Genomic DNA, 16856 nt, shown 5'->3' with positions numbered 1-16856 from the left:
GAAATAATATAACCTAAAAACATAAAAAAACCATAGTTTAATAAACAAAATAAAAGAATTCCTTCCAGTAGCACCTTAGAGACCCAGCTAAGTTTGTTCTTGGTATGAGCTTTCGTGTGCATGCACACTTCGTCAGATAATAAGTTTTGTTTTTAATGTAATGACGACGATAATTAATAAAACAAGTTTTTGTTTGATGTAATAATGACGATAGGGAGAGGGGAAATCGAACCTAAAATGTGAAAACAAAACAAAACACCAAACAATAAAAATAATACTTTAATAATAATTATAATTTAAAAATGCTATACGGTACAGCAATAATTAATAATGTCGATGACACACAGAGAGGAGGAACCGAACCTCCAACGGTAGAACCAAAGTATTTTTTTCAAACGGACGGTCTCCCGCGCGTGCGCGGCGGTGACGTCACCGGCGCCCTTCGTCGCCCCGCCCCTTTCCTCCACCCCCTCCCTCCCTGCTTGGCCGAGTCCCGCTGCCTGACGAGGCCTCCTCCTCCGCCGCCGAGAGATGTGAGAAACGAGGTGGGGTGGGGGATGCTTGGCCTGCGGGAGGGGCTGCCTACGCGGGTTCGCACCTCTGCGAAGGGGGGGGAGGGGGAATAAGTGGCCTCGTTGCAAGGAGGGGGGGGGAGGTTTTCATTTTAAGGGTGGTCGCCTGCTGCGTTGCTGTATCGCCTCAGCGCGTGGCTCCCCCTGTGGTGGTGGTGTGGTTTGGCGGAGCCCCCCCCCCCCAAAGCATGGGATCATTTTCCGTAATCGTCATCATCATCATAAAAGTCAATGGTGAGCTAGAACTAGGCAGCTGCAATGTTCAAGCACCCCCCCCCCAGCTCACTCTCTCAGGCTGACCTACCTTATAGGGTTGTTGTGAGAGGGTGAAAGGAGGGACAAGGATGAGGGAGAACCGTTTATTAGTGCTTGTTGTTGTTGTTTAGTCATGTCCGGCTCTCCGTGACCCCCTGGACCAGAGCACGCCAGGCAGTCCTGTCTTCCACTGCCTCCCGCAGTTTGGTCAAACTCATGCTGGTAGCTTCGAGAACACAATGATCAAGGATTATATAAAAGAGTGGGACAATATTTCAGGTGTCCTGGTCCCATAGTGCTTTGCACACCAGGAATCAGCACCTTGAACATAGACTGGTAGCTACGATACATGTTGTTGTTTAGTTGTTTAGTCGTGTCCGATTCTTCGTGACCCCCTGGACCAGAGCACGCCAGGCCCTCCTGTCTTCCACTGCCTCCCGCAGTTTGGTCAGACTCATGTTTGTAGCTTCGAGAACACTGTCCAACCATCTCGTCCTCTGTCGTCCCCTTCTCCTTGTGCCCTCCATCTTTCCCAACATCAGGGTCTTTTCCAGGAAGTCTTCTCTTCTCATGAGGTGGCCCAAAGTATTGGAGCCTCAGCTTCAGGATCTGTCCTTCCAGTGAACACTCAGGGCTGAGTTCCTTTTTTTTTTTAATTAAAGATTTTCTTGTTTTACAGAAGTAAGTGTAATGTCTCTCGTATTTTTTTCCATGTAACATTTTTACAAATCCATTTGTTGAGACATTAGGGGGAGGAAAAAAAGGGGTGGAGGGAGGGAAGATGGGTGGCGATGTTTCTATTATGCTTAATGTATGTAGGGTTTGGTGTCAGCGTTGCTTGTGCTGTTCACTTGTGTTCCTTTGGTGGTGAGAGAGGTTGGGGTTGGCCTAGGGTGCGATTGTTTGCTTGTGATTGGCTGTGGTGATCTTTGTTTTCGTGTGTGAGTGGGTTCGGTGGGTGTTTTGGATCAGGTTAGCCATATTGATTTGTATGCTGTTGGTGGATTATTGTCATTGTCTTGTTGGGCTGTGTATGTGATAAAGGGGAGCGTATAAACTTAACGAAAACAAGCGTCGTATAAATTTAATGGAATGAACAGTGCTATAGACTTGGAAGGGGTCTCTGGCCACTGTCCAGGGGGGGTGCCTAGAGGTTAGTTAAGTTGCCCCCTGCCAAGGGCACAGGTTCTGGGGTGGGGTGGGTGTGGGCGCACAAAAATTGCTCTTCTCCACCGTCCAGGCCTCCCTGGGCCACTTATCCGCTGCTCTGGGTGGCCAGGCGAGGTGTGCAGGCTTCTCTGGGCGCTTCAACAGAGGACTCTGGTTGCTGGTGTGGGCCATTGCACAGCCCTGCAGGTCTCCTCCCCAGTTGGCCCTGGTGGAAGAGTTGCAGGAAGAAAAAGGAAGGGAAGGAAGAAAGAGGTAGGAGGGAAGGCAGCAAGTGGAGGGAGGGAAGGAGGCAGGCAGGACAATGGTTCCCCAAACCTGCTCTAACCCATCAGGTTCCCTCCAGGTGTTGTTGAACTCACAGTTCCCATCATCATCATCATCAACAACAACAACAACAACAACAACAACAACAACAACAACAATAATAATAATTTATTATTTATACCCCACCCATCTGGCTGGGCTTCCCCAGCCACTCTGGGCGGCTTCCAAAAGAATATTAAAATACTATAATACATCAAACATTAAAAGCTTCCCGAAACAGGGCTGCCTTCAGATGTCTTCTAAAAGCCTGGTAGTTGTTGTTCTCTTTGACATCTGGTGGGAGGGTGTTCCACAGGGAAGGCGCCACTACCGAGAAGGCCCTCTGCCTGGTTCCCTGTAACTTGGCTTCTCGCAGTGAGGGAACTGCCAGAAGGCCCTCAGTGCTGGACCTCAGTGTCCGGGTAGAACGATGGGGGTGGAGACGCTCCTTCAAGGCCCAGGCAGTGTAGTCAACAGTGATAATGGAAATTTTAGTACAGCACCATGTTGGCCATCTCTTATAATCTCTACTCCACATAGGTAAGCCCCGCTGTGTTCACTTCCAGATGAGTGTGCATAGGATTGCAGCCTGTCGGAGTGGGATGCCTCTTGCTTTTGAGACATTAATTATATTATTAATAGCAACACCCTAGTGGTCCCGGGCCCTAAGGAAGTTAGATTAGCTTCAACCAGAGCCAGGGCCTTTTCAACACTGGCTCCGGCCTGGTGGAACGCTCTGTCTCATGAGAACAGGGCCCTGCGGGATCTGATTTCTTTCCGCAGGGCCTGTAAGACAGAGTTGTTCTGCCTGGCCTTTGGCTTGGAGCCAATTTGATTCCCTCCCCCTCTTTCTTTTTCCTTTTTCCTTTCTCCTCCTGTGATGAGGCTGCATTTTAATATTTTAATGTTTCAATATTTCAATGTATTTTAATCTTGTTTTTAAGTTGTATTCATTCAACCTGTTTTTATTATTGCTTGTTAGCCGCCCTGAGCCCGTCCTTTGCTGGGGTGGGTGGGGTATAAATAAAAATTAATATTAATAATAATAATATGGCAGATACCTCAGTGCTGCTATGTGTGCTATAACTTATTGTAAAACAAACCTTTCCTCAGACAGTCTCCTCCATCATCCAATACACTGCTGGGTTGTTAGTGCTAATTTTGCTAGTACTGTTCTTGTGTTTTAACATGTAACCTGATTATATTTCATCAGTCCAACTTGCCATGAGGCAGCCAAGAGATCTGATCACACTTGGGTATGGCAAGGACTGCTTTTTAACATGTTAAAGGTAAAGGTCCATTAGGTCCAGTCGCGGACGACTCTCAACTTTATTGGCCAAGGGAGCTGGTGTACAGCATGTGGCCAGCATGACTAAGCCGCTTCTGGTGAACCAGAGCAGTGCACGGAAACGCCGTTTACCTTCCCGCCAGAGTGGTACCTATTTATCTACTTGCACTTTGACGTGCTTTGGAACTGCTAGGTTGGCAGGAGCTGGAACTGAGCAACAGGAGCTCACCCCTTCGTGGGGATTCGAACCGCCAACTGTTAGTTTCTGTTTCTCACTTTGCAGTTGCGTGGAGTCACAGGACTATGTTTACATTCCAGAGATCTTGCAGTCTCACGGGAAAGGGAGACGGGATGTGACGTTAGTGGTTTCATGTTTCCTTTGTTCCTTTGTTCAGTTGCTCTCTGCTTCCATAGAGAGAGGATGTATATTTCTTAGCTGTCTGTGTAGCTTAGAAATAAACTCTTTTAAAATGTAGCTCATACTGTCTCATCCTTCCCTGTGCTGTTTTGATGCTCTGCTGGGAGGACGTGCCTTGGAGCCTCATCAAAGGCTCGAGGTCGTTAAACATGTCGGGAGGCGATTTCAAAGGCTCGGCCGAACGGAGTTCCGACACCGACCTTCTGATTGGCAAGCCCTAGGCTCTGTGGTTTAACCCACAGCGCCACCCACGTCCCTCTTTAACATGTTACCTGTGGATTAAAGCTGCCATATGTACATCACCCTTTAGTTTCTTGAAATTTGATTCTTAGCTGTGCAGGTAAGCATGGAGCCAAGCCTAAATGTGTAGCTAAAATAATAATATTGTTTTTCCCTATGTACTTCTGCCTCCAATTCTCTCCTCTTCCTTTTTTTCTTCTCCAAATTTTAGACTGTAAGATCCTTAAGGGCAGGGACCTGTCCTTATGCACACTGACAGCTTACAGAAGAAATAACTGCTTTGGCCAAACTTAACTAATCTAGAACTTGATAATTTCACCCTTTTGTCAATTCCAACACAGAGGAAAACCTAGTGGGCTTGATTTTTGCAGATGAGGCTTAACTAAACATGATTTGGCTAAGCATTTAACACATTTTGCCCTAGAATAATTAATTCTGTTACTGTTCTCTACAGAATGACGGAAGACATCAGTGGTGCGTGCTTTACTGACACACAAACTGCAGTTCCTCTTGTGGAAACGGAGAGTGCAACTGAAAATCTAACAAAGGAAGATGTGGGAGAAGAAAACAACACGGCGAACACTTCAGATGCTTCCAGCATATATAGATATATTAAAGATGGCTTGTTTACGTCAGAGATCTATAAAGTAGAAATTCAAAACCTCCCCAAATATATTGGTTTTAACGAAGTAAAGAAGTTCCTTGCCAAATATGGCCTTATCCCTCACAAGATAAAACTGTTTGCGAGACAGACTTTTGCATTTGTCACCTTTAAGAGTGAGGAGGGTAGGGACAGAGCTATGAAGGTCCTTCATGGGGCCCAGTGGAAGAACCGAAGCTTAACTGTGAAACTTGCAAAACCAAAGGCTGATCCCATCATAAAGAAGAGGAAAAGAGAAGAGGAGGAGGGAGAGGAGATGAAAGAGCAGACAGCAGCAAAGTGTTTGGCTTCAAATAATGGCAAAGAAGAGCCTCTGAGTAAGCAGATAGCAGATGTGGTGACCCCTTTGTGGAATATCCCATATGAGGAGCAGCTGGCAAGGAAGAAGGAAGAATGTGAGCAAGTGCTGCTGAAACTGACAAGGTAATTTTTCTGTTTGTAATAAATATTATGATTATCTCCATTTCTTCTGTTTAGAATGCCAACACTCGTGTAGCCAAAATGGCACCATCCAGGTACAGGAGGGGACATATCAGTTCCAAGACTTGCAGAAGTGCAATTGGGGAGGGTGTGAACGGAAATGAAGGGTGCATCTCCAGAACAGTGCACTGAGAACTGAGCCTGCTCAATAGGCACAGAATGCTGACTGCCTGCCTGCTTGGGAGAGTGGAAGCAGGAACCCTGAACAGGAACACTCCACACTGCAGCACTTCGTTGCAGGTCTCACTTGCATGTATTCAGAAAGCTTTCTGAGACAGCACAAGCACAGTCCAAGAAACCAAGCTGGTTTTGGCCTCAGCATTAGTGGGAATGAAGCTGATAAATATAGGTATTCTTCTGCTTCATTGTGCTGAGATTTTCTGGCTTCTATTCTCAAACTGCAGTTTGCATATTTGCAATAAATACTTTAGAAATGTGTAAGGGTTTTTTTGTTTTTATATTTCGTCCCAAAAGGCTCTGAGATGCTCTTCTCATCACAGGCTGCCATGCATTGTAAGACCAGGCATCCCCAACCTGCGGCCCTCCAGATGTTTTGGACTACAATTCCTATCATCCCTGACCAATGGCCCTGTTAGCTAGGGATCATGGGAATTGTAGGCCAAAACATCTGGAGGGCCGCAGGTTGGGGATGCCTGCTGTAAGACAAAAGGGCTGAGCCTGTTCCATTTTTAGATCTTCGTGCAGCATCTTAATAATTTTAGATGTTTTATAAATAAACACCAATGGTCAAATTCATAGGTATTTGTGCAGGGGAGGGGAGGGCATAATGTTCATTGATTATTTTTGCTCTGATTATCATGAACGATCAAATTGTTTTACAGGGACATAGGGAACAACAACCGAGCTCTTCTACCATGGCTTTTCATGCAGAAGGAGAAGTGCGGTGGCCTGTGTTGCTCCCTGGAAGGTGTGAAAGCATCACCAATACAGGTCATACATCTCAGGAACTGCTTATGAAGTGTGATACTGTGAGGAAATGAATCATAGACATGGAAGGACAGGGTTAGCCTTACTACTGCACTGTCCATGGTCCATAACCTAAGCTATGTAATTTTTGGGTGGGCACCTTTAATCTGGTAGCATGTTGCAGTACTGGGCATAAAATTCTGGAATTCTGGAATGGATAGATTATTACCATATATATTATTTTAGTACTCATTTAGCCTAACCTGTTTTAATACTGCAATTTGCAACAAATGTTTATGGATGGAAGTAGCAAGCATGTCGGATTCTAGAGGTGTCGGATAGGCATTCTAAATTTTCCCTTACTTTACATTTAGACTGAGTACCGCAACAAATGTGAATTTTTGATCGGCATAGGCCCGAATCAAGAAGATAAAACCGTGGGGTTTCGCCTTGGCAAATACAAGGGTGGAACATGTGCTGTAGTGGAACCATTTGACACCATTCACATTCCTGCTGTAACCAAAAAGGTAGCAAAGGCTTTTCAAGATTACATAAGGTGAGTCCTCCGTTGGGCTGGATGACAGACTCCTAAACACCTTGCCTGTATAAAATTTACCTTTTCTGTGAAACCTTTGGCACAACCTACTAGTTCCTGTGCTATACTGGAACTAAGCCTTTAGTATATGTAAATGAAATAATTGCCTGTTCTTCTCTTGTTTACCCCTGTCTCCATTGCCTTCTCTTCCTGCTGTTGTCTACTCTGTCAGACATCCTTTGAGGCAGGGACCTGCCCTCTTGTACTTTGCCATATACGTTAATGGCACTATATAGATAATTAAAGCCCAACTTAACCACAAAGCTCAACATTGCCTGTGTGAATTCCTTGAGGGACTGTACCAAAGAAGGCTAAGTGGGAGCCTTTTGATAGACATTAGTTTTTCCAAGGAGAGAAAGAGGGGAACTTCCAGTGTGTGTACATTTGCAGCAGTTAGTACATAGAATCCATTTTTGGTCAGGTGATGTGAACAGATCACTGTGAAAATTGATGCAATGCAGATATTTACATGTCATCATCCAAAAATTATAATGTTCAGGATCAGTCTTCTAGTTTAATGTGGCAGTTTCTTAGCAGAAATAATTTTAGCATTATGTGGTTATGCTTTTTTAAATCCAAGTTTAGTAACCAAGAATTTCAAAATTGCAGGTCTACATCCTATGGTGTCTACAGCCCAGAAACCTACAAAGGTCACTGGAAACAGCTAACAGTTCGCACTAGTAGAAATGGCCACATCATGGCAATTGCTTATTTTAATCCACAGGTACTGAATATGATTTATGTAACAAGGGGAAACAAGCGCATGCTTGTAAAGCAGGCATTTCAGAAACTCTTCATGGTTACAGTTTTTCCTGATTCCGGAAATGTATTTTGTGAAACTAACAGTGACACAATGTTTTAAAGGGAAATGTGTCCTCATATGTGTTATGGAGGGTGCACTATTTAAATAAGTACAAGCATACCTATGCTGTTATCCCATAGTTCTTCACTACACCTGTAATCTGTAGGAACATTTTTCTTTGAAGTTTGTAAAATTAAGCACCTTAATCATTAATTTTCTTTTTCTTTTTTGAAATGTCTAGAAACTAAATGAAAAAGAGCTTGCAGAACTGCAAACTTCTATGGCTAAGTACTTCACAGAAGGCAATGGAAAGGACAGTGGAATAACTTCTCTCTACTTTGTGCAGGAAGGTCAAAGGTGATTGTTGCATCTCAAAAAAGAAACTTAGTATGACAATGTAATGTATGGTGTAGCAAAGTTTTAGAACTTGAGCTGCAGTCTCGGCCATTAAGGCACTTGAATCGATGACAACAGTGGGTGACATCCAATACGAATAATTCTCAGAGTAGACCCATTTAAATCAATGGACCTAGGTTACTTAGCTTGATTGATTTAAATGGTCTACCCTGATAATGACTTGCGTTGGATGATACCCAATAAAAACTGCCATAAAATATAGTAAGATTCAAAACTCTAAGCCAGGATCTATCCCAGGATCTATTAAACACTAATGGATATGGTCAAACATAATTCAGTAAAAATTAAAGTCACCCATAGTAAGGAGCTGTTGTTCCTGGTGATTATTTTTATGAGCATTATTGTTGGGAGTATTGTCGGGTGATTGCTTTTATGAGCATTAGTGCTGGGAGTTGATATTCCTTGCATGCTGAAATGTAACTATTTGTATTTTTCTCTTACTGTTTAGTGTTTGCCATTCCTTTGAGTAGCTTTCTTGGATGATGACATCACACAGAGAAAGGGCATGTCAGTTCAGTCATGCATATCTAAATCCCATTAAGACCAGCATTTTTTGAGCTTGCACAGCTGTGTGTTCCTGCTAAAGAAATACAGAATGAATGCATTCAAAAAAGTCCCTAGATCTTTACAGCTTTTTTGCTTGAATTGGTTATCTATACTATTGCATCTGAGTGCGCTTTAGAAGATTAGGACGCAAAGGAAGGATAATGATTTAAACACTGTTTCTTGCTCCCCTCTTCTCCCGCAAGAAAATCACCCAATCGTGAAGATTTGACCTTGGAGCATGTTGCTGGTGACAAGTACATATATGAAGATCTTCTTGGGCTAAAGTTCCGGATTTCTCCCCATGCTTTTTTCCAAGTAAGCATTTAAAGCATTGGGCTTAAGTGTTTTGTAGAAGTTGAGATCTCTTGTTGATTGAGTTTTGCTTTTAGCGAGTTACTCCATAAAAAGTGGGAGAGAGTGGTAGAACCTCCTCATTGTCTGTCAGGGAACTGCCATTGGTTCAGGAGGGAGAGAGGAAAAGCTGGATGGATTACAGAGAGCCCCCAGAGATCGTGGGAAGCAGCACCTCCTCAGCGGAGGAAGGAAGCCACGCCTCTAGTGGGGAGGAGCTGCAGGGCTCGGAGGAGGCGAGGCAGTGCCAGGACACCTTGCCTGGGCAAAGCGGGGAGAAGAGAGGTGCTCCGTTACCCACGCCTTCCTTGCACAGTAAGCTTTTGCGCAGAGAGGGGAGGCGCAGACTGGGCGTCAAGAAATTACTTTGCTGGGGAAAGTTTAAGGACCGCCCACTCATGGATTCTGCCAGTGAATGAGCCAGCCATGGGAGAGTGGCGCTCCGGACAGATAAAGTTTATTTTTGCATCAAAAGCAAGGCCTCACAGCTGAGCAGGGAGGTATTTGCCTGCTTGCCCTCGAGCAACCCCTTGGAACCATTACATTGTCCTTCTGTAATATCCGGAAAGCCATTTGTGAAATCTAGAGTTCATTGTAAGAAAACTCTGGAATCAAGAAATCAGCATTGGTGTATTTTTCAAAAATACATTTCATCAACTTGCACACTTTTTAAACAGTAGTGTGTTAAAGCAGCAGCACAGTCAGAGGTTTCAAGTGTAATGGCTAATCATGCTCTGACTTTCCTTTTTTTAAAAAAATTAAAAACTTGGGTAAGGAGCAGTATATAGTGTAATGTTGTAGAGTAGATTTTAGCCTTTGACATGCTACCCGCCTGCTGAATACTGACACCCTATACCGATGTTGAAATTCTGTAGGTAAACACACAGGCTGCTGAGGTTCTGTATTCAGTCATCCAGGAATGGACCCAGGTGAACCAGGAGACGACTGTGATGGATATTTGCTGTGGAACTGGATCAATTGGTATTTCGCTTGCCAAGGTGAAATAACATCTTTCATGGGACATATGCCCTTTGGTATTGCTTTTGTCTCCTAAAAGTACTAATTCAAAGGACAAAGGTCACCCAACAAGTAGTCTCGCCATGTGGGTAGCTAACTGCATGCCCTGTGTTCTGGAAAACTGAAAACTAACAAAATAAGTAGTAAAATTATGACTACTATTGCAAAATGAATTATCTTAGAGCCAGCATAGATGTTACTTTAAATGTATGGCCTGTATCCAAAGTAGTGCTAAACCTCTCATTACATTAGCACAAATTTAGGAACAAATGCCTCCTAAATTTGTTCTGGAGGTTTTAACGAACCTTCTGCAGCAGATTTGGGGAGGGTGTATGTGGCCAGGTGGAGAGAGCGGCAGGTTCTGTTGTGCAAGTATAAATCCTTGCACAATTATAAATGAACCACTCTGTAATTGCACTTAATATATCTTTTTTCTTTAAACGTTGCAGCTGTGGGGGGATCAGGGTCAAGAAGGCACATTAACCCCACCCCCAAAAGGTGTCATTAGTCCCAGGAGGGAAACTGCTGATGGTGTCAGTTGCAGATTTGGATGGGGGGGGGCGTTTGTTGGTATTAGGATATGAGGGGAAAGGTTTTAACTGTGTGTTGTGGTCCTGACAAGGTCACCCAAGTGTATTTTTCCTTTTGGCCCCTAGGCTCACTTATGATGTAGTTTGATAGATTTTGGGGTGCAGTTTTCTTTCTGTTGCTGGGGCCAGGGTAAAGGCAGAACAACCAATCCTTTGCTCTTGCTCCTCCTCCTTTTCCTGGCTTCCTTGCAAACCTAATCTTTTCATCAGCCTCTCAGGTTTAAAACTGAGACACTCTCTAAGGTCCCTAAAAGCACTAGCTCTGCTTATTTTTGTAACTATTTTGTTTTGTTTTGAGAGGTTTAGATTAACTGTAAACAGCCCCTCTGTAAACCTGTTTTCAAGTCTAGTTCAACTCTGGAGTGGGAACACACAAAAAGTTTGAAGCAGCCTAACAAGATAGCTCCTCAAGTTGCAATACCCATATTTATTTTGCTTGGTACTCAACTAAAAATGTAAAACTGTACATTATTGCTTTCGTTCTACAGAAAGTGAAGAAAGTTATTGGAATTGAACTTTGTCAAGAAGCTATTGAAGATGCCAAAGTGAATGCTCAGCTTAATGGTTGGTAAAAGAAAGCATAATACGGGATCTCAGACTTTAAAGACAGCTCTCATTATTAAGCAATTCACTTTCTAGTCTCTTCTGTCCCAATTTTCTTTTTTCCTTGACTACTTGTCAAGATGTTTTAGACGATTATTATTTGCCAGAACTGAGGTCTGTGTTGACGTTGAATAAATGTCAACTAAGGGATTGGCTCTTCTGGATAAAATTCAGAAGGGACCTGCAACTAATTAGGAGCACCGGGTTTTCTCTTGGTATCTCCTCTTGAGAGCAGAACATTTCTCCTTAAGAAATCTGACCAGCTTCCTTAAAAAAAGCATTATTGAGCTGTGTTTCAAGTGATGCCCACTACAGTCTTGGATGGGCACTACAACATACACAGACAGACTTTGTATTTGTGGTCAACCTCAGATGGAAGACCTCCATCATTATCTGTTAGTCTTCCCCTTATGTAGAGACCCAAGAGATCACTTTCTGAAACCTTTGTTTGCAAAAGCAAGCAGGTACACACCAGCAGAAATGGTCTGGTTTCTGAGCAGGGCCATCTTTTTCCCGGGGGTGCAAGGGGTATGGGGCACCTGGCCGTTGAATTCGGGGGCAGGGCGCCAGGCGCCCACCACAGAAGCCGCCTATGCGTATTGTATCAAGCTGCTATGCGGCAGCGGGGTCAGTGGCACCTTTGACACGACTGATCTTGTGCCGCCTGCCTGCTAATGTCCTGCAGGGAGAGTTCTCTGGAAAGTCTCGCTCACCGAGGCTGGGAGGAGGGGGAGTGACAGGAAAGAGGGACAGACAGAAAGAGAATGCGCCTATCTAGCGATGGGAGCGCGCACAGGCTCTGGAAGAACTCGTATACACGCTCTTGCAAGGGCCCTCCCAGCTCCTCTAGAAATAAGGTTGCTCCCACAATGAATGGCTGCTTGAGATGGCTCTCCCACACATGCACACAGTGCCCACCCGTCTCATTTTCCAGACACCTCCCTACGATTGTAAGCGCGTGTGTGGAGTCTTTACACTGACTTCCAATGTGTTCTTTGTCTTCTTTAGAAAAGTGTGCTAAAAACACACACAAAAACCTCCCTTTTGGAGCCACGCAAGCATGAGTGCTATTTTATCAAATGGTAATAGTGACGTAAAGGTAAAGGGACCCCTGACCATTAGGTCCAGTCGTGGCCGACTCTGGGGTTGCGGGGCTCATCTCGCTTTATTGGCTGAGGGAGCTAGTGTACAGCTTCGGGGTCATGTGGCCAGCATGACTAAGCCGCTTCCGGCGAACCAGAGCAGCGCACGGAAACGCTGTTTACCTTCCCGCCGGAGCAGTACCTATTTATCTACTTGCACTTTGACGTGCTTTCGAACTGCTAGGTTGGCAGGAGCAGGGACCGAGCAACGGGAGCTCACCCCGTCGCAGGGATTCAAACCGCCGACCTTCTGATCGGCAAGTCCTAGGCTCTGTGGTTTAACCCACAGCGCCACCTGCGTGACATGTGACATAAGGCATAATAAAAGTTAATTTGGGGGCTAAACTAAATTTGGGGGTGCTGGGCAGAACTTTGCACCCCAGTGGCACATATGCTAAAGACAGCCCTGTTTCTGAGTGACAATAATACCTTAACACAGAGTGGTCCTGTGTTACGAAGGTATTAAAATCACAATTTTTTTGCAGGGACTGTCTGGTTCCTGTACCCAAGCTGCTTGCAGTTATTTAGTGAGAGTATGCAGGCTATAGGTAGCAGTTGATAAAGCAGAAGGATGTGAGTTATGACTTAAAACTTTTACTGTAAAATATATTAAGATTTTTTGGTTACTAAATAAATCAATAGTCTGACCACTGACCCATCTAGCCAGCACTGTAGTTTATTCTGACTAGCAACACTTCTCTAGGGCAATGGGCAGAGCTTTCCCAATCCCGTTACTTTGGACTTTCTGTGTATCCTGTTTTGGAACAGTAGATAGTGCCCCTGTAGTTCATGCAGCAATGCATGTAGTTTAAATCAACCACCTGCAATCATGGCCTTAGCCATGTTTCTGATGGAGGTCTCTATGCCTGAACAAGTTGCCTACCTTAGAGCCTTTATCATGAAACTGCATATTGATCCTGAAGTAGGTTACTTTAAGACTTCTTTTAAAATAAAATTTTTAATTGAGGAGTGAATGAAAACCTGTATTTTAAGAGACTTGTTTTGCACTAAATTGTGGATGAGGTAAACATTTACTTCAGAGGAACTGTATTAATACTTTTTCAACCAGCATGGACATGGAAAAACTGACAGTTGCAAGCATCAGTTATTAAAGGAAATATCGATGGGGCATGTGTAAATAAGCAAATGTGTTACACTGTTTTGGATTTGTTTTCTCTCTCCAGAGCTGAATAATGTTGAATTCCACTGTGGAAAGGCTGAAGATCTTGTTCCTTACCTTGTTAACTTCCTGGAACTGCAGAATTCTATTACAATTGTAGATCCGCCTCGAGCAGGGCTGCGTGAGTTTTGTTTTGTGACCTTCTTTTAGTGGAATAGTTTGAATAGAGATGGAGGTGTACAACATAGTGAGCAGTAGTGACAAACGTAAATGGGGAGATGTGCTGGTGGGCAGTGAGATCAGCACTGAGAATAAAACAAAGGGAAAGTGTTTCTGGTTCTGCAGATCAGCTGTGGAATTCCTTGGGTGCAGAAATACAGCAATTAGGTCCTTTCAGGCAGGAAAGACTGGTTGATGACTTCAAAGAATATTGTTAGTTAAAAATAAACCTATTTTTTGCTGGCTAGCAGAGGAGCACATAACCTCTTCTAATTTCAATGTAGACTTCATATTTTTCTGGTGTCAACTATTCGCCACAGTTTAATAATATGGACCACTTGGGTCCATTCCCCATTCTTTGTTATGATGGATGGGTTCAGGGTGGAGAAATATGGTTTGTATTGTAACGAGGGCTATGCTATAAATGGATATATTGTCTGATATCAGGTTTTAGATCAAATCGTGATAAGTTTTTTAAAAAATGACTTTGCAATTTATTGCATATTGTGTGTGTGATATTAAAAAATCACAATACTGGAAAAACCAGGAAGCCGATGCTTCTTCCTGTGTGTGCAGCCCTTGCTAACTCCATCTCAGGCAGCTCTTTCCTGCCTCCTGCAGAAACAAGAAATACCGTACTTTTCCATGTATAACACAATCCCTTGTATAAGATGCCCCCTATTTTAGGGGACTCAAAGAACATGGGGGGGGGGGAAATTGCCCAGAGTTCTGCAAACACAAAAGACATCTCTATAGCCAGAGAATGCCAAAACACCATTTTTCCTTGCAGATGATTAAATTTCATTTAATAATTTTTGTTCTGTAAACTTTTATCCATTCTTTCTGATTTGGCTTGGTTTATAAAAGATATGCAATTTTTCCTGGCAATGAAAATACACATTTTGTTTATATTTTGTTCAGTTAAAATTTATCCATTCCATTCTTTCTATTTTAGCCTGGTTTAGAAAAGAAAATTAACAATCAATTTGGTGTTGTGCGATATACACTTTCAACTAAAACTCAATAGTGAATTATATTTGAACATCTAAAAGTGTGACACTGAATTTGTTTTTTTCTTGTTTAGTAATGTAATTAAATTTTTAGGGAATGCTACTAATTACTTCTACTGATTTAATTTTAGAGAAAATGTGCTATTGGTAAAGTAATACTATAACATGTTGTAATAAAATGTTAAAGGTAAGTAAAAATCTGTCAGTTTTATAGATAGACCCATATTTAGTAGCAGTTGGCAGGACATTATCATGACATAGCTCCAGCCTTATTTCAGATATCATGACATCAAAATATTGCAATGTTTAATTGGTGATACATTGTGATGTAGAAAGCCAGATATTGCCCAGCCCTAATTGTAACAGTGTGGAGCTACTTCATGTCAGGCGGTGCTATCACAGTAAAGAATCTAATTTCAGTTTTTGTCAAAATGTTACCATTGCAGATTCCAAAGTAATTGTTGCAATCCGAAAAGCAGAACACATAAAGAAGCTTATTTATGTAGCCTGCAATCCTCGAGCTGCCATGAACAACTTTCTGGAGTGAGTTTACAATGGTGCTGGTGGGATGGAGTAATTTTTTTAAAGTGTTGATCCCTTCTCTCCCCCCCCCCCAATCAGCATTGATTTTCAGTGTTTCAAAGAGAGTAATAACCCATGGGATTAGGAGGTTAGTTAAATCTCTTACTGAAGTGAGGTGGGAAAGTCAGCCCTGACACTTAAAGGACTTTGAACGGAGCAAATGGCCTTTGCCCTTTTCAGCCACATCATTTTTTGGGCAACTTGGAGGGGTGAGCTTAGTGGATGTGGGTCTAACAGTGGATAGGGCTTCATAGGTTTCTGAACTCATGCATTCCAGGAGGGCTGGCGAGGAATGTGGCCTGGAGTGATAAGATATTTGGCCCCCAGGCCTCGTACCCCATTCCTGGCCCAATCAATTATAAAGAAATGTGTAAGACTAATACTGGTCTCTTTGGTAGCCTTTGTCGAGCTCCTTCGAATCGTGTCAAAGGAAGCCCTTTTCGTCCTGTTAAAGCAATAGCCGTGGACCTCTTCCCTCACACTATGCATTGCGAGCTGCTGTTCTTCTTCGAAAGAGTTCAGCATTCAAGTGACAAGCCTTCTGAAGAAGTCCAGAACTCAACTGAAACTCCAGAATTGAAATTGGAAACAGCAGGTTCTACAGAAGAAGGTGATGCAAACCTGCCTAAAGAAGAGGAAACCCCCTGACTGCTCCAGCAATTGATATTTATGCCAACTGGCTAGGCTGTGCCTATTTTCATTCTTAAAATTCAAAACAGCTGCTGTCCTGTTTAAGAAAATTGGAACATTGGTTGCTGGGACTTCGGAATAGTGGCCAATTATCAAAACTACTTGTACAATGCAATCCTGTGCTCAGAAGTCCCATTAAGTTTAATAGGACTTACTCCAAGGTAAGCAGGTAAAGGATTGCATCATCATTGTGCAGCTCTAGAGTTGTCTAAAGCTTATAGGAGGCAGAATGTTTGTATATGTGTGTATATACACACAGAGATGAAATTTAATTTGTTTTTATGCCAAACTGATTTGTTTTTAAATCATGGAACAAGAAAGGTGAGGGATGACTAGGGAAGCTATACTGCTACCTTAGATAGTAAATGATTAACAATACCAGATATGCCAATGGTGTAACAAGCTTTCTCAATAAATGTTCAAAATATTATTTTAAGATTAGGTGAATGCAAAAGCAAATACTGTACCACAATATCCAGTTCGCACAGGTCTGAAGAGGAATTATCTGCAATGAGGAGGGAGACAGGGATTTCTAGCATCCCAACTCTGGAGCCTCAGCAATGCTACATTGCTTATGATATGTCTGTGTGCCTAGGCCAATTCAGCTTTAATGTGGAGTTCTGTCCACATCAACAAGGACTAGTTTGTATGTGCTTAAAATTGCTACTATATAATAAATGAAATAAGTTATTGGTTATTTTTTTTACTCATACATTCAATATTAATGGGCTAAAACACAAAGAGATTTAGTCAGCCGGCAGTCCTACTTTAAAATGTTACATACTGACAGTTCCATGACTTCCATTGAGAAAGTTATGATTTGTAGATATATTTAATGAAACAATGACCTGCAGCACC

At 43.0% G+C, this 16856-nt stretch overlaps 1 protein-coding gene across 2 annotated transcripts; it reads left to right on the top strand.

The window, feature by feature from the left end:
- The first annotated feature begins 455 nt into the window (after positions 1-455).
- On the top strand, positions 456-16695 carry TRMT2A (tRNA methyltransferase 2 homolog A). Of its 2 annotated transcripts, none has more exons than XM_083479042.1 (12): positions 456-533; positions 4701-5330; positions 6230-6338; positions 6689-6870; positions 7519-7633; positions 7953-8068; positions 8878-8989; positions 9901-10023; positions 11121-11196; positions 13562-13678; positions 15173-15269; positions 15707-16695. In XM_083479042.1, exons 2-12 carry the CDS (start codon positions 4702-4704, stop codon positions 15954-15956), a joined length of 1926 nt encoding a protein of 641 aa, XP_083335168.1. In that variant the 5' UTR covers positions 456-533; position 4701; the 3' UTR covers positions 15957-16695. The 2 variants fall into 2 exon arrangements, with proteins under 2 accessions (XP_083335168.1, XP_083335167.1); XM_083479041.1 differs by having other exon boundaries at positions 458-545.
- The last annotated feature ends 161 nt before the right edge of the window (positions 16696-16856 follow it).

The sequence above is a fragment of the Podarcis liolepis genome (genome assembly GCF_965112155.1).
Source record: "Podarcis liolepis genome assembly, chromosome: 15".
NCBI lineage: Eukaryota > Metazoa > Chordata > Lepidosauria > Squamata > Lacertidae > Podarcis > Podarcis liolepis.
This window is presented reverse-complemented; position numbering and strand designations above follow the sequence as displayed.

Bases quoted from the DNA above. Each gene is read 5' to 3' on its own strand.
- TRMT2A (XM_083479042.1), top strand. From the start codon at position 4,702: ATGACGGAAGACATCAGTGGTGCGTGCTTTACTGACACACAAACTGCA. The intron at 6,339-6,688 runs GTCATACATCTC...CTTTACATTTAG, and splicing joins TGAAAGCATCACCAATACAG to ACTGAGTACCGCAACAAATG. The intron at 8,069-8,877 runs GTGATTGTTGCA...TTCTCCCGCAAG, and splicing joins TTTGTGCAGGAAGGTCAAAG to AAAATCACCCAATCGTGAAG.